This window comes from Leopardus geoffroyi, chromosome D4 (genome assembly GCF_018350155.1).
Source record: "Leopardus geoffroyi isolate Oge1 chromosome D4, O.geoffroyi_Oge1_pat1.0, whole genome shotgun sequence".
Classification (NCBI taxonomy): Eukaryota; Metazoa; Chordata; class Mammalia; order Carnivora; family Felidae; genus Leopardus; species Leopardus geoffroyi.
The window spans coordinates 92791915-92808710 of record NC_059342.1 but is presented as its reverse complement, the minus strand read 5'-3'; the positions used below and the strand labels follow the sequence as shown (position 1 = coordinate 92808710).

At 68.9% G+C, this 16796-nt stretch overlaps 1 protein-coding gene across 5 annotated transcripts in view; it reads left to right on the top strand.

Annotated features, from left to right (window-relative positions):
- The first annotated feature begins 981 nt into the window (after nucleotides 1-981).
- Nucleotides 982-16796, top strand: part of GPSM1 (G protein signaling modulator 1) — a 28327-nt gene continuing 12512 nt past the window's right edge. The window contains exons 1-9 of one of the 5 annotated variants that reach the window (XM_045467908.1): nucleotides 982-1256; nucleotides 9480-9701; nucleotides 10470-10605; nucleotides 11195-11337; nucleotides 11937-12060; nucleotides 12255-12370; nucleotides 13124-13279; nucleotides 13609-13717; nucleotides 14756-14879. In XM_045467908.1, the coding sequence (XP_045323864.1) occupies nucleotides 9481-9701; nucleotides 10470-10605; nucleotides 11195-11337; nucleotides 11937-12060; nucleotides 12255-12370; nucleotides 13124-13279; nucleotides 13609-13717; nucleotides 14756-14879 (1129 nt within the window). In that variant the 5' untranslated portion in view covers nucleotides 982-1256; nucleotide 9480. Of the gene's footprint in view, nucleotides 1257-2064; nucleotides 2306-6132; nucleotides 7279-9479; nucleotides 9702-10469; nucleotides 10606-11194; nucleotides 11338-11936; nucleotides 12061-12254; nucleotides 12371-13123; nucleotides 13280-13608; nucleotides 13718-14755; nucleotides 14880-16796 lie in introns of those variants that run through there. The other 4 variants (XM_045467906.1, XM_045467907.1, XM_045467904.1 and 1 more) reach the window with 4 other exon arrangements.

Below are 16796 nucleotides of genomic sequence, written 5' to 3'. Positions count from 1 at the left end.
GGGCAAGAGCGAGGCAGGTGTGTGGCCGGTGGTGAGGGACGGGTGGTGCCCTCCAGGAGCTCCTCCTGCCCAGACCCGTGGCCCAGGAGCCCCCTGCCCTCCGGGGACCAGTGATGCACTCATTCCCCGCAGGTGGGGGGCCACGTGGGCAATGTGTGTTGGGCCTGTCGCCTGGTGCCAGCCAGGACCCAGGACCGTCATCAGGGCACGATCGGACGGGCAGCGTGGTCCCAACGCTGGCGTTCCACAAGCTCCTGCCGTGCGCCGGGAATGGTGACCGGCACCGTCAGGACCCCATGGCCCTTCGCGCCCCCTGCAAGACGGACCAGTGACCCCTATTCACGGGTGGCCGAACCGAGGCTCAGAGCAGGAGAGCGCCTTGTGGCGGGTAACCCGGAGGCAGGGGCCTGGCCGGCTCACTGCACAGCACCCCGGAGGGCTCCAGCTCCCCCGGCGAAGTTCTGATATGAAGCTGAGACTCTTCTAGCCCAGGGACCCTGGCTCCCTGGTCCCCCTGCTTCAAGGAAGGAAAACGAGATGCTTTCCCTGTGGTGACGCTACGTCGCTCCCCTGTTCTGCCATTCATGTCAATATCCCTGTGAGGGCTTTCTCGGCACCGGGCCCCTGGCCGCAGCCCCGGGGACCATAGGGGCTAGCGGCCGTGGCCTCACGGGGATGTTGAGCTCAGGCCTGGCAGAGGTGGGGCCCAAGGCGGCCCCTGCCCTTACAACGATGCCAGCTCAGGGGGCACCCCCAGGAGGCGGGCCTGGAGGAGTGTGGTAGCCCCGCCCCCCGCCCGGCCCAGCCAGCGGCACCCACGAAGCAGGCAGCAAGGCCTTGCCCAGCTCCTGTGGTCACGGGGGAGGGCAAGCAGGATGAGCTGCCAGGCCGCCAGCGCTCTGGGCACAGATGGTTCTCGTTCCCGCTGCCTCTCTTCCGCAGGAAAAACAAACTAGCCCGGGGCCAACAGGCTCTGTTTTATCTTGTGTTTATTTTTGTTGCCATTTGCCTTTGCCTGAAGCCAGCGGCCCTGTGGGCTGCCTTTCTACAAAGGGTCCGGTGAGAAGGCCCTGGCATTTCCCTGACCTTAGTTAGGGCGGCTCTCCCAGGAGGGGCGGCCGGGCTCCTGAGGACAGTAGTCCACTTCCTGCTCCCAGACTTGTCCCTGTCCCGTGGGGCACAGTGACTTTTCCCAGGTTTGGAGTCTTCTGGAGGCACCAGCAGGGCTGGGATTGAGGCCAGCAGGACAGAGGCAGGTGAGATCGACGGGGAGGGGGCCTGAGGGCCTGCTGTGGGCCCGGTGCTGACGAGCCGGACAGGCACCTCGGCCCTGGGAGAAGGCCCGAGGAGGCACAGAGCCCAGGATGGGTGGCGAAGAGGCCACACCACCAGGGCTCCTAGGAACTCACAGGGGAGGAGGTGGTCGGGGCCACGATGGTGGGGGGGGGGGGTGTGTGGGCACAGTGAGCTTCCGTTTTCAGAGTCCTTGGATTTCACAAGGTTGGGAGGGTGACGTGGTGACCCAGGGTTTCAGGGCTGAGCAAAGCAGGCTCGGGGGCTCCCCGGGGCCAGGCCACCCAGGTCCTGGTAAGTGCGGCTCTCCTGGCTGTTCACTCCTCCCAGACCAGGGAATTCCCCTGGGGCACAGGTCAGTCCTCCGCTGGCCAGGTGTCTCTAAAGTAGGGAGTCATCCCCCATGGCGGGCACCCCACTGCCAGTTCAGAGAAGGGGGTGGGGACGGCAGGGGACCACCAAGGGGGGCTGGCCATTTGCCAGACAAAGGGAGGGAGGCCTCAAACAGCCCCTGTCACGGGGATAAGGGGGCCAGCAGGGCCACTGCCACCCAGGCGCCTCGCAGGTCCGGCGAGAACCCCAGGCCCAGCAGCCCGGCCAGCGCCAGGCCCTTGCCCCGCGTGCCCCCTGGTGGGGGGGGGGGGCGGCGCTGGGGACGCGCGCTCAGAGGCCCCGCCCCCTCCCCCGGCCCCTTGCGCAGGGGGGAGGGACCCGCGGCTCTGTCGTCGGCGCCCCCCTCCCCGCGCGCGGGCGGCGGTGACATCACGGCCACGGCGGGAGGGGCGGCGCCCCGCGCGCATCACTTCCTCGGCGCCTCCCGCGGGCGGGCGGACTGACCGACGGACGGACTGACGGTGGACGGTGGGCGGCGGACCGCGCGCAGGGGACAGGCGCAGGGCGGCGCGAGCGCGGGGTGTGCGCCCTCGGCCCTCGGCGACCCCGGCCCCATGGCCGGCCCGGCCCCGCCCTCCGCCGACGAGCTGCCCGGCCCGGCCCGGCGCCTCTACTCCAGGTAGGCTGGGCCGGCGGGGTCCTGACGTGCGGGGACCGGCGGGACAGGCGGGGACGGGCGGCCGGAGGCGGGAGGCCCGGAACAAAGGCTGCGGCGGGCGCGCGACGTGGCGGGGACGCGCCCTCCCTGCGGGCTGGCGGTCGTGGAGGCGCGGGGCGGGGGAGAAGGAAGGGGTGCGGGAGGGGGGGCGCCCGGGGTGGGGGGTGCGAGGAAGGAGGGGGTACGGGGTTGGGGGGGGCCACCCGGGGTGGGGGAGGGGATACAGAGGTAGGGGGCGCCCCCCCACCCCGTGGCGAGTGCGCGTGGGGAGGGGGAAGGGGGCACCCCGGGGTAAGGGAGGGCGTGGGGGGGTAGGGGGGAGCCCAGGCTGCGCGATCTGAGTCCAGGATTAGCGGGTGGTCAGGGTGTTGGGCTGAGCTGGGCTGCTGCTTGCTGGACCCCCGCCCCCACGGCTGGGCCGGGCCGGGAGAGCTCCCGCTTCACCAGCTGTGTTCTCGGGACAGCTGGGCCGCCTGGCACAGCAGGTGTGTGGAGCTGGCCTTGCAAGCCTGGCACCACCTCCCCTCTGCCCGGGTCTGGCTGGGAGGCAGCGTGGCTGGAGGGACCAGGCTTTGTCTTGGGTGGGGCCCTGTTCCCCGAGGACCCGGCACGAGTCTGCGTTCATGGATGGCAGGCCCGAGCCCGGGCTGCGGAGCCAGCCAGCCGGGTGGGCGTGTGCCTGCCTGAAAAGGCACCTTCCTCTGGGCAGATTCGCGGATGATGCCAGCGCCCCGTGCTCGGCGCTTCAGGCTCTCGTCAGGGATGACAGGGTGGCCCTGCCCTCCTGCCTTGCATGCCTGCTGGGTGACTCCGGGCCTGTCGAGGGTGATCCACACACGTGATGCCGTGGGCCCGACCCGGGTGGGCACAGGGTCCTCCGAGGGGAATGGGCTCTGCCAGTGAGTGCAGGTGGCCCGGAGAGCAGTCGGCACGGGTGCCGGGCAGGGGCCACTCATTGACCGCGACCCCCAGAGGCAGGCCCGGCTGCCTCCAGGGGGCCCGACAGGTCCCCGACTTGGCCGGACAGCGTCATCCCCGGGACCTGGCAGCGTCCCCATCTGCTGGGCCTTCAAGGGGCCTAGCCTTGCCCGAGAGGATCGTCCAGCCCTGGCCGGGCAGCGAATCAGCAGCAAGCCTCTGTTGGGTGCCACCCCCCCCCCCCACGACGTGTAGAACGAGGCCCCGGTGGTGGGTAGGGGGCCTTGTGGCTCCTCCCACCTCGGTCTCTGTGCCACTGGTCAGAGACACAGCCCCCATTGTGTGGTCCCAGGATTGAGTGCTGGGCCCCCGACCCGGCTCCTGGGCCCCGCACAGGGGGAGGGGTGCGCGGGTGGGTTTGCTGGCAGCTGCTGCTGGAGGCCTGACCCGGGGGATCCCCCCCCTAGCACCCCTGTGGGGACGGCCCGAGTTGGTTCAGCAGCTCCCAGCGTGCGTATGTGTGTGTCTGCGTGTGTGAGTGGAGTGGGGAGCTTTAGCCCTGGAGCCCCTGCACTGCCGAGCGTGGGGTCCTCATGGGGCGCATCCGCGTCTGCAGCCTCGTTGGGAGTCTGGGGTGCGGGCTGGTGCTGGGGCCGGGCGGGGACATGCCGGACAGGACCCTGGCCCAGGGGAGCACGGCAGGGACCGAGCTCAGAGGGGATGCTGGGGGAGGCCCCGAGCCCAGCCTGGCATCCTGGCAAGCCGAGACCTGCGTTGAGCTCCAGCGGGCAAGCCCAGCACAGATTTGGGGTGCACAGCCACCGGCACTCCCGCAGCGCCCGCGAGGAGGCCCTTGGGGAGTCTGTGCAGCCACGGCCAGGTGTGGGCAGGGCTGTTCGTGCTCGGAGCGGGCTTTCAGAGGCTGGCAGGAAGGGTGGGAGTTGGGGAGCCGTGTGTGGGGGCCTCTGACAGGTGGGGGCTGCTAGCTGGAGGGGACAGACTGACGGCGGCAACTTGGGGCAGGCACAAGGTTGTCTACCTCCTTGATTCGGGCCGGGGAAGCCCCCCTGTGGCACCCAGCGCGTGGGTGCCTCGTGACAGCTTTGGGCACTCGGCGGACGGTGATTGGGGGGACCTCCAGGCCAGGCCCAGCCCACCCCCAGTGGCTTCCCTTCCCATGCCAGTTTCCTCCCGGTGACAAGAGTTCAGCGTTTTTCTTTTCTTTACATGTTTGTTCGTTCTTGAGAGAGGGAGACAGAGAGACAGACAGACAGGGCATGAGCAGGGGAGGGGCAGAGAGAGGGAGGCACAGAATCCGAAGCAGGCGCCACGCTGCCAACACAGAGCCCAACGGGCTCGAACCCACGGACCACGAGATCATGACCTGAGCCGAAGTTGGACGCTCAACCGACTGAGCCACCCGGGCCCCACCAGAGTTCAGTTCTTATAAAGTGGGGGTCTGGGGGAACGTGGGCTTGGGACGCACACTGAGAGGGCCTGAGCGTGAGTGTGCCTGCAGGCCCAGCACGTCCCCACGCGGGGCCCCGGGAGGGGAGCTGGTCAGGGAGGCAGAGGAGGTTGGGGCAGATAACGCTCAACCCTGGTCTACCGCACCTGGGCCCTCGTGCCTGGAGAGGGGTTTGGGGGGAAAGGGCCTCGGGGAGGGATGGGGGGAGGGCTGGTGGCTGAGAGGCCCCTGAAAATGGGGAAGCTATGGGTGGCCCTCTCCCTGTCCCTTTCAGGCCAGCAGCTGAGGGTCCCAGGAACTGGGAAGGGGAGAGCAGGCGGTGAGCACCCCCACTGTGGGGTGACCCGCTAGACGTGTGCCCCAGGCATGAGGCACCCAGACAGGGGCATCCTCAGGAGTGGGTCGGGCATCCAGGCTGCTCCGCCCTGCTGCCCACCCGTCCCCATGGGCTCCTTCCACGGGTGCCCCCGGGCACTGGCCCTGGCAGGGCCTCTGGGGAATAATGGCCTGGCCCCATGGTTTCCTCGGAACACAACCTCAGGTGCTTTCCCGAGCTAGGTGCCCCTCCACCCGCAATTCCTGTTCCCGCCACGCTGCCTGCCCCGCACTGTTCCAAAATCCCCACGTGAAGGGGAGTCAGCGTGGCTTTGCTTTGGGGGCAACGGGAGGGGGTGGGCAGGGGCCCTGGGGCATCTGCCCAGTGGCCCAGCCTGTGGGTGACATCTCCAGGGAAGAAGGACGGTGACTATGTTTAGCAGCGAGTGGGGCTAAGGGGACACAGCCCCCAGTTAGTCATGTGTAGCGGGAGCCGGGGGCCTGGCTTGCAGACCGGCCGTGGTGGTCAGCACCGGAGGACCCCACAGCGTCTGTGGGGCACAGAGGCGGGGACGGGAGCCCTGATGGAGAGCAGGGCAGTTTGGTCCGGGTGTGGCTGGGCTGATGGCTTCTCCTGGGATGCTGTCTCGGACGCCCAGGCGAGGCTGAGGGGTGTGGTCATGATGCGGTGGCTGGAACAGTAAGACTGGCCCCTGGGGAGTCGATACCATTTTATTAACCGGTAAGCCTGTGGGCAGGCGGCGGGAGCTTGGCAGACAGTATCCCGCCTCCCGGCCACTGTGGTCTGGCCACTGGGAGAGTTGGCCTGGTCGGCTCTGCAAGGAAGGGCAGCCACCGCATCCGAGTGGGTCTGTGCAGGGGGCTGTGGCCCCATCTGGGTGGGCAGGACCCCCACAGCCTGGTCCCGGAGGTGTGGGTCTGACCTCCTTGGGGGCTGGAAGATCACAGGTTGACCATGAGGCATCTATTCCCAGGTGGGAGCGCTGCCTTTCCCAGGGTCGGGGCGGTGAGGCTGGTGGGGAGCTGAGACCAAGGCCCCGGGGCCCTGAGGACTCCAGCCGGCCCCGCCCAGAGCCCCTGAGGGTGGAGCTCTCAGTGGCCCTTGGCTTGGCAGGTGGTGTTGGGGGACAAAGGCTCTGGAGTCTTCTTCAAGGAGCAGGAAGGTGCACCTGGCCAGGCTGGGCAGGCCTCAGGGGAGACAAGACAGGGTGGCCTGCATTCTGGTGGAATAGGGCCCCGGGGTGGTTCTGAGGGTGTGGGGCTTGGGGGTCCAGTTTGTTAATAGGAGCTGGGTAAGGAGGAGGTGATCCGGGCCCTGCCCTGTGCCCCTCGGCTGAGCTGTCCTGAGGTGTGGACGGGTGGCGTTGGCAGAAGCCTCAGGGCAGGGAGGAGGGTGCCCGGTCTGGATGCTCATGTGTGCGGGCAGGTAGCTGGGATATCCCACCTTTATATTCACCTGCCCAGCCCCTTCCAAGACCCCACCTGCCAGAGTGGGCAGGGCCTGCAGGGCCCACAGGCTGAGGCTGGCCTTGAGACCCTACACCGGGTGGGCCCCCCCACCCTCCTCTGGTTCTCGGGTTCCTCCGTCTCCTCGACTCCGGGTGGCTTTGGGGAGCAGGGCCCATCCTGGCTCTCCAGTTCCCTCTGACCCCGGAGCTGTGCCCCGTCCTCTTCCCAGGGGCTAGAGCTGCACGACCTTGGAGCCCTCTGCCACCCCAAAGCCCGTTGCTGAGCTGGGCGAGTGGTCAGGCGGCGAGAGTCTCGCCCCCGCCCGCCTGCCCACCCCAGGCCCTGCCCTCCTTGCTGACGATGCTGATCCCTGGCTCTGAGCAGCCCTGATCCCTTGATCCGTCTCAGCCCCCGGGAGGCCCCGGACGACCTGCCCAAAGACCTGGGGTCTCCTGGAGCCTGGGACGCCAGAGCCTTTAGCCCACCGCTCTGGGGTGGGGGGAGACAGGGGAACCACGAGGCCGGCGCGTCCCCAGGACCAACGGCCAAGGCGGGGTGGGAGTTGGCCGGCCAGGCGGGAGGCCTGGCGCCCCGCGATGCCGGCCGCCCCCGCGGAGGGCCAGCCCGTGGCCCTGAGCTTGGCAGAGAAGGCCGTGTGCAAAGTGGTATACGGTGCCCCCCGCCCCCGCCCGCTGCTGCTGCCCGTGGGCCTGGAGCTATGGCTGTATGTGGAGAAGATGCGTCGTCACCTGCAGAGGAAGAGGTGCGGGGGGCCGGGGGGGCGGCCCGGGGGTCAAGGTGCGGTGGGAGGTTCTTGGGGTCAGTGGAGGGGGCAGGGGCTTCCAGCCCTGGACGCCGGCCGGTGTCTCTCCAGGGGGCCTCCTCACGTTACCGGGGCCCGGGTCAGACCCCCCCCCCAGTCTGTGATTTGGGATGGCCACGCTGGACACCTCATCAATGCACCCCCCACCTCCAGGCCCTTCGCATACCAGAAACCTCCTTCGCGGCGGTGGCGATGCCTGTCTCTAGCTAGGCAGGGACAGCAGGGTGGGGAGGCCACTCCCCGCGTCCTATCTGTCAGAGCCAGCAGGGCGTGTTCGGCTCTGAGACCAACGTCTCACACCCAAGCCCCGGGGCCTCCCAAGTCACCCAGGCGGAGAGGTCCGTTCCCGGCATCAGACAGCGCGGTGCGCGGCCCTGGCCGTGGGAGGGGGCGGCTGGTAGGCTCCCGGCAGCCCTTCCCGGGGCGTCGTGGGTAGGAGGCCCGAGCTTCCGGCACCCTGCTCTCTGACAGGCCACACAGGCTCTGCCTGAATCTGGGGGCGGCAGGGCGCTGCTGGGGCCCCGGAGCCCACTCTCCCCAGGAGGCGTGGCCCCGACGTGGGGGGGGGTCGAGGCTGGGCAAGGGGGGGGCTTTGCATCAAAGACGTGTTTGGTTAGAGCGGCTGAGAAGCAGTGCCGTAGACAAAGCTCGTGAATTTGTCGAGGGGCCCTGCGTGTTGTCCCCCAGGAACGGCTGATCACTGCGGACTCTAACAACGCAGAGAGGGGGCGAGTGCCCGGGGGTGCGCGCGCTATTTTGCCGTGGGCACTTTCACTTACCCGTGGGCTTTCCACGGACTCCGGTGATCTGGGTTGGCCCTCGGCCACGCAGAACACGTCTCCCACTTTTCCAGGGCTGCGTGTATGTGCGTGTATGGTCACTGGGCTCCTCCCACCACCTGCCGGGGACCCCCTCCAGCTTGGGGCCCGCTCCCCCGCCCCCATAGTATCTGTGTGCTGTGTCCTCTGCTGACCGCTCTCCCGCCCTAGGGCAGGCAGCAGGTCAGGCCTTGAGCGTGGAACTCACAGGACCAGCCACAGCAGGCCAGAGGAGGAGGCCGAGGTTCTGAGTGATGAAGTGTCCTACCCCGGGCCCCCTAGCAGGGAGGGCCGGAACCAGGGCCAGCCTGATCGAGTGACCCCCAGACACGAGGCTCCCCTGACAGCCATGTCCTGAGGGCAGCTCGCCCAAGGCCCAAGGGCCATGGGGCCCCAGTGAACAGAGCCCGGGGTAGCAGCTGGGGGGCCCGGGCCCCACCCCATGGGCTGGCAGAGCCCAAGGGTAAGGGACAGCTTCTCTGCAGCCCCTGCCGGAAGGTGGAGGCATGAAGGGCTGGCCCGGCCTCTGGTCAAGGCGTTGGCGGTGGTGTGGGGCCCTGGGCCCGTGGACTTGGGCTGGGTTCATGGGCAGGAGTCTGGAGCAGTGTCCCAGGGGTTGGGTCTACCCTGGCACACGGTCCTGTCATGCCCTCCCACAGTAGCACCCTGGGCGTGGGGGAGCGGCTGTCTCGTCGGGCAGCTGTGGCCAGCAGCTGAACGCTTCTCGGCTCTGGGGGCGGGCTGACCCATAGCTCAGACGGAGCCGTGACCCCGGAGAGGTGACGGCAGAGGATGTGGGACGGGGGAGGGGCTAGGGTCAGGTCCTGCCCACGTGGCCTTGACTGGTGTCCTGAACCTCTCTGAGCCTTGCTTGTCCTTGGTGAGGATCGAGGGCTGTCGCGGGCCACTGTAGCTACTCTGGAGGACTGACGCGGCACCAGGTCCCAGAGCGGGGGCGGAGGGAGGCCCCTCGCCCCGGGCGGCTGAGCCTTGAGGGGAGGCTGTGTTTGGAGCTTGGCCGTTGTGGGCTGAGGGTCTGGCCGTAGTCACGGACTCATGCGTTTGCCCGGGGGCCCCTGAGGCCTGGTCGTGAGGGGCGTGCAGTGAGGTTCGGGCACGGGTGAGCCGCACAGGTGCCAGCCTGGCGATGGGCACGCTGTTGGACCCTGCACGTGCTTCTGGGCGTTTCTCCAGAGACGTCGACGTCTGTGCGCACAGGCGTGGCCTCCCCCGAGGGCCCCGTGGTCCCAGTGATGACGGGGGAGCACGGGGCCCCTGCGCGACCGCGTGAGGGGCAGGCTGTGACTCCTTCTCTGTGCCCAGGATGGAGACCTCGTGCCTGGAGCTGGCCCTGGAGGGCGAGCGTCTCTGCAAGGCCGGGGACTTCAAGGCGGGCGCGGCCTTCTTTGAGGCAGCGGTGCAGGTGGGCACCGAGGACCTGAAGACTCTCAGTGCCATCTACAGCCAGCTGGGCAATGCCTACTTCTACCTGAAGGAGTACTCCCGGGCGCTGGAGTACCACAGGCACGACCTGCTGCTGGCCCGGTGAGCACGCGGCCCGCCTCGGGGAGGGGCCGTCACAGCGCAGTCGGGGTCCAGGGAACCCGAGGGCGCCCCTGACCTGGGAGAGGGGGAGGGGGCGGGGCGGCGCCTGGCAAGTGCCCCCAGGGGCTGTGTTTCAGGGGAGGCGTGTGTGTGTGCATGTGTGTGCACATGGGTGTCCCTTGGTGTCCTGAGTGTGTCCTCACGTGGGTGCCTGTCCCTGGGACTGGGGGGGGGGGGGGAGGGCGCGACCACTTGTGTTTCTGAGCGTCTCCACTCCCCTCCGGCCTCCAGACCTTCCCCGAGCTGCTCTCGTCCCTGAACCCCCTTCCTTGCTTGTTCCCCACCCGTCGGCAGCCGGACCCCCCAATCCCGGGTGGGAGCGGAGCTTCTCAGGGCTCCCCCCAGCCCTGCCCACGGGCCCCTCCCTGGCCAGTGAGCCGACGCGGTGTCCTCAGCACCTGGCGGGTGTGTCAAAAGTCACTCCCACTGTCAGGCGCCCCCGACTCTCCTGGGCTCCGTCGGGGCACCTCTCTGAGCCCCAACGGCCACAGGCTGGGCCCAGCAGAGAAGCGATCCCCAGCCGGGCTCCCTGCCCGGGGCTGCCCGAGGGGACCTCGCCTGCCGTTGGCGAGACCCTTGCCCGGCATCGCCCCCAGTCGCCCCCGGGTTGGTCCTGCCGGGCCTCGCCCGCCCCTGCCCGGGCTCCTTGCTGGGCTCGGGGTGCCGGCCGGCCCTCAGTCCAGCTCCTTGCTGCCTCCTGCCCTCCAGGACCCTCGGCGACCGCATGGGGGAAGCCAAGGCCAGCGGGAACCTGGGTAACACACTCAAGGTGCTCGGCCGCTTTGATGAGGCCATTGTGTGCTGCCAGCGGCACCTGGATGTCGCCCGGGAGCAGGGGGACAAGGTAGGTCGGCCGCTCCCAGGCTGCCTGCCGAGCCCCCACCCGCAGGGCTGAGGCCCGGCCCCCCGTCTTGCACGTGAGCTCCCCCAGACCCGCCAACACCCCTCGTCCCTCCTTCCGGTTCCAGAGGGACACAGGGTGGTGCGGCAGCCGGGGTAGAATAGCCGTGGGCCCCGCCCGGTGCCGGACCCTTGACCTACTCTGTGACCCCCCCCCCGCCCCGTGACCCCGGGCAGGGGAACAAGACGGCCTGCCCCAGTTCATAGCTCAAGGCGTGTGGGCCAAGCGCGCCTTCCTTCCCCCGGGCTTCCGAGAGGGACCTGGTCGCCGTGGTGGTGTAGATGACAAGGGGGCAGGTGCCAGGCCTGTCCACCAGGAGGCAGTGTTCGCTTGCCCCGTGCCCAGAGGGTGGCGACCACGTGCAAACACGCCTCACCCCTTCTTGGGGTCCCGGCCCTACTCCCACATCTGCACCCGATGACGGCCCCCCTCCAAGTCCTTGCTTTCGGGGGACTGCAGGCACAGTGGTCTGGGGCCAGGGGGTTCCTCGGGGGCCGTGTCTGCGGAGGGCCAACCTCGGTGCCACCTTCAGGTCGGGGAGGCCAGGGCGTTGTACAACATCGGCAACGTGTACCACGCCAAGGGCAAGCAGCTCTCCTGGAACGCCGCGCAGGACCCCGGGCACCTGCCGCCCCACGTCCGGGAGCCGCTGCGCAGAGCCTCCGAGTTCTATGAGTGAGTGGGGCAGGCGGGGGCACCACGGGCCGGGGTCTGGCCGTAGCGCTTCCCGAGCCGCTGCGGTGGGCGCGGGACCCCGGGCACGGAGCACCCACATCTGGCCCCGTCACCTCTCTTCAGACCCCCGCATGCTGACAGCCAGGCTGGCTCTCCTTCCCCAGCCCCACCCACCCTCAGGCCTCCTAGGCTTCCCGCACAGAAGTCACGCACAGCAGCACGGAGAGGCAGGGAAACGGCCGAGCAAAAGCCACACGTGGCATTTAGAAAACGTTTGGCTGGAAATAGGGCGGGGATGTTGGGCTGAGCCTCTGTGCTGGGGAGGACGCTGGTGCAGGAGGACAGAGGCTGCACCCGAAAACCAAAGTCTGGGGCCGGGGAGCCCCTGACCTGAGCCTCGGAGCTCAGACAGCACCCTCTTCTGGTGGCTCCCTAGAGCCACTCTTCTAGAGCCCCAAGCTGCCCTCTTTTTGGGGCGCGCTCCCAGCAGGAGCCGAGCGGAGGCTGCCTGCTCGTCCCCTCTGGCCGGGCGGGTGGGTCACGAGCCACTGCTTCCCTCGCACCAAGAGGGCCACGGCTCAGACAGAGGCAACCCCCAGGAGGAACCTGTCCCTCGTGAAGGAGCTGGGCGACCGGGCGGCCCAGGGGAGGGCGTATGGCAACCTGGGCAACACACACTACCTGCTGGGGAGCTTCGTGGAGGCCACGACCTTCCACAAGGAGGTGAGTCCCCTGCGGGGCGGGGGTGGGGGGCCAGCTGCCTCGCTTTGTCTGGGCTTGGCTCAGGGTCCCAGGCTGCTCTGGCCAGACGTGCAGACTTCGGGCTGGCCACGCTGGGCGGGGAGGCCACCCCCGCCATCCACATCGGGTCCCGGGGCTGCTCCGTGACCACCAGGGCCTCGGGTCTGTGTCCCCAGCGCCTGGCCATTGCTAAGGAATTTGGAGACAAGGCGGCCGAGAGGAGGGCGTACAGCAACCTGGGGAACGCCCACATCTTCCTGGGGCGCTTTGACGTGGCCGCCGAGTACTACAAGTAGGCAGGCCTGCCCGCCCGCCCCCACCCCTGCCCAACCCCACCCACCCAGCTTGGGGGAGGGGGCCCCTGGACACCAGCCTAAGGTTGGGAGGTGGGTCTGACCTCCCAGCCTCTCCAGGGGCCAGACGGGGGGGGGGGGGGGTTCTGGGCCACAGCCTGGAAGGGCAGACTGACAAAGCCGGGGTCCTGGGGCTGCCGGGGACAGGAAGGACTATGGTGCCCTTCACTCGGTAAGTGCGGGCAGAAGCCGCTCTGTGCCAGGGACACAGCTCACTGCGGCTGAGGGCCTCCCAGTGCCAGTTACTGGGGGAACCCCAGAGCTGTCTTTGCGCCCCACGATACCTCTGGAGTGCGGGTATAATCCTCCGTGTGTGGACCCAGAGGGTGGAGATCACAGGGGCTCCTGGGAGGATGCTCTGCCAGCCGCCTCCTGGCTTGAGGAGCAGAGTGGTGACCACCGGGCACAGGCCGGGTCGTCAGCACCAGGTCCCGTGCGTCCGGAGCCCGGGCCGGGGTGTGCTGTCCCCCATCCCCCATGCAGGGCGGAGGCTCGGGGTGGGGAGGTGACTGGCCAGTGCGGGTCCAGCAGTGACGGGTCTCCAGAGACACCCCGGTGGGATCCCGGGGCTGGCAGACCGCTGCCCCCCCGCCCTCCGTCCACCCCTCGGCTGGGGGCCGTGAGCAGCGCCGCGTCCCCAGAGAGGGCTCCCGGAGCCCTCCTTGCTGGGGCTGAGCCTCCCCCTCTCGCAGGAAGACGCTGCAGCTGTCCCGGCAGCTCAAGGACCAGGCGGTGGAGGCACAGGCCTGCTACAGCCTGGGCAACACCTACACTCTGCTGCAGGACTACGAGCGCTCGGCCGAGTACCACCTTCGGCACCTGCTTATCGCCCAGGAGCTGGCCGACAGGTGCGCGCGCGGTGGGGGCGGGCGGTGTTTCGGAAGCGGATCGCGGGCGATGGCCGTGGGTTGTAAGCACGCACAGTGCCACGCGCCGAGGCGCGCTTAATCCGTTAGATCTATGCTTTGTGATTTTCACCCGAATTGGAAGATTAATGACCCGAGGGACTGCCCCGCACCCAAGGGTGGAGGGAGCCGCAGGGGTGAGAGCCTCGCCGGCCACTAGGGGGCGAGGGAGGCCGAGGCGGGCACTTCAGGCCGGGCCCGCTGCGCTCCCGGCAGGACCGGCCTGACGGCCTGGGGGCTGCAGAGGTGGACTCGGTTTCCCTCCCTGGCAGAGTGGGAGAGGGCCGGGCGTGCTGGAGCTTGGGGAATGCCTACGTGTCCATGGGGAGCCCGGCACAGGCCCTGACCTTCGCCAAGAAGCACCTGGAGATCTCCCAGGAGGTAAGCCAGGCCTGCCCCCCTGCTGGAGACTCCCCCGGTGCTGCTCAGCTCCCTTTGGACCAGGCAGGGCGCCTCTCGCCCAGCCTGCTCCTCCGTCCTTTCCAGGCTGCCGTTGTACACTGGAGGCGGGGGGGGGGGGGGGGGGGTGCCACCCCCTGCCTGCAGACGCCTGATGGCAGCTTATCTGGTGTAGCCAGGGGGTGGGGGGAGGGGAGCGGTGGCCTGCTTTCCACCTGAAGTGTTGGCGTTCCCTGTGGGCAGGGCAAGGTGGGCATGACCTACCGCAGGCTGCCCTTGGGGCTCTTCCCCTGGAACCTTCCAGCTGGACACCTTGGGGACGGTAGACAGGGTCTTTGAGAGCCTGTCCACACGCAGGACCCTCCTACTGAGGTCAGGGTGGTCCACGGCCGGGTGCCACACGGCATCACGGGTGACCTCCGGCTCCCTGGTTTCCGGTTGGCCCTCTTACCTCCGCCCCATCCTTCTCCTTGGCCCCAGCGGCACGGCCACCTCCCTCCAGCACATGCCCAGCACCTGCCCAGACCCACCACGGCCCCGTGTCTGTTGTGGGTGAGACCCACCGGAGCCCAGGCGGTGGGAAGGAGCAGGGAAGCTCGGGCCAGGAGAGTCCCCCACCCCCTGCCAACCGGGGCCACCAGCAGGGCCGGCCCCACAGCCCCCTGAGCATGGGTGGGGGCACGCCAGCGGCTCCAGAGCTCCACTCGAGGCCTGGCCCGGGCCCACCTCACTTCTCTGCACTTCTCAGCCCCTGCTGAGCCTCTGCTCTGAGCTGGGGGTGCCTGAGGGGTGCACGTGAGGCTCCAAGGGGCCGAGAAAGCTGGAGTCTGGACCAGACCAGCTGTCCTCGGGAGGGCACTCGGGAAGGAGGGCCTCACGCGGCGCCCCCAGCGTTCTGGGGTGTGAGGGGCACCCCTGGGGCACAGGGAGGCCTGGTTCCCTGGGAGGCGCAGGGCTCACGATTGTCTATAGGAGTCCCCCAGCCCACCTGCCCCCCAACCTGGCCCTGCTTGGCTACAGATCGGGGACCGAAACGGGGAGCTCACGGCCCGCATGAACGTGGCACAGTTGCAGCTGGTGCTGGGCCGGCTGAGCAGCCCCGCGGCCACGGAGAAGCCCGACCTGGCCGGCTACGAGGCCCAAGGTGAGTCCCGGGCTGGTTGGGCAGGGGTGTGGCGGGAGGGCCGCCCGGAGAGCTCAAGGCTTGGGCCTCGGGACGGTGCTGGGCTTCTGGGTGCAGGTCTACGGGGAGGTGGCCTCTGCCCACAGGAGCCCTCGTGACAGAACTGCCCAGTGAGGGTGGCAAGCCCCCGTCGCTGGGGGTGTCTGTCCGCACCACTTCTCCGCCCTGCTCTGGAGCTCCCGGGGGCGCGGGGGGGTGACCGGGTGTCCAGGTCGCTCGGGGCACAGACGAGGGGCCCTGTTGCCCCAGGTCAGGTTAGGAATCCGAGATTGGGAAGCACGGGGTGGAAGGGGGTGTTCGGGGGCAGGGACGGTGTGGGCGAAGGCGTGTCCGGAACGGGAGGCCTTCGGGCTGGTGCTTCACGGTCTCTGGGCCAGCGAGGGCCTGAAGTCACTCTGAGCCCCCCAGGTTGATCCCCTGGCTAGGAGGAGGGGGGGGGGCACTCACGGCCCCTCCCTCCGTGCTCCATCCCCTTAAGGGCTGAGGACCCCCCCAACTTCAGGCTCAGAGCTGGGCCTGGGGGCCAGAGGGGGAGGCTGAGTCAGCCAGAGATATAGAGCCTCCCTCCGGGCGGGGCGCTACTCAGGTGAGCCCCGGCACCAGCCAAGGCAGCTATGTTGATCTCAGTCCCGGGCTGCCTGTAGCCCCATGTGGGTGAACATTGCTAGGCACGCAGGGCAGGATGTTCCTTGCAGAGCAAATGGGTAAATAGGGGGCTGGGGGGGCCACCCCGAGCTGGCTTCCCCCGTGGCTGCAGGCAGGTGTGGGGCTCCGCACAGGGCGCTAGCTGCCCCCTCCCTGCCTGCACCGACCCCAGCCTGCAGGGAGTCTGGCCCCAACCCCCTCGTGGCTGTGTTCCCTAGGGGTACACACCTGCCCCAACCTGGAGCCCATCAGGCCTGCAGAGAATGAGGCCCCAGAAAGTGGCACCTGGCCGTGGTGGAGAGGCTCCAGGGTTTCTAACGATGCCTGTCCTGGGCAAGGGGAGGCACGTGTCCCCACCCCTCCTCAGGGGCTGAGACGGAAGGGAGGGTGCGAAGATTTCTGGGACCCCCAGCCACCCTTGTTTTGGGGTGATGTGGCTGCAAGGGATGGGATGGGGGAGGGCCCCCCTCTGCCCCCCACCCTGCCCCAGGATGTACGAGACGGTGGCTCCCTTTGGGCGGGGGTTTTCTGAGGGTGGGCAACTCTGTTTGGAGCCCCTGGCCCTGTGAGGCCGCCCTCTGTGACACCCAGCAGTGGGTGGGGGCAGGGCCCGGCCTGGAGGGCTTCTGGAAAGGCTCCCCGGGGCTGCGGCCAGCTTCAGGTTCTCCGGCAACTTTCCCTCTTCTCCGAGCTGAGGAAAGGGGGGCGCATCACGGGTGGAGGGCTGGGCTGTGCCGGGAACAAGGCAGCTTCTGTCCTTCCCACGCCAGCCCTGCTGCTCTGCCCTGTGCCCAGACCCTTCCCAGCCGGGGCCCCCGGAAGCCCCCTCCCTGCCAGGCTACCAGCGCTGGGCCACCGGCCGAGGCGGGGCAGAGGCCCTTCTCCAGAGCAGCCTGCTCCGGGCCACGGAGGCAGGTGTGGGGGCCCCAGGCCCGGGGATGCGGCTGCTGAGTCTGGGCCGCTGTGGAGGAGCCCCCCCCCCCACTCAGGTGAGCCCGGCGGGGCCGGGGCCTTGTGGACGGAGCGCCCCAGGAGTCTCCTGCGGGGGTGGCATTACTCACCCACTCATTTGTCCAGTGCACACTGAACGTGGGCACTGGCCTGGAAACTGCCCCTTGGGGCGGGGATGCTACACTGGCGTGTGTCGAGCCTTGCCGTTTTGGCGGGGGGGGGATGAAGGGGGGACCAGGTGAGCGCCAGGGAAGGATGTTGACCCAGCCCGAGACCTGGAGC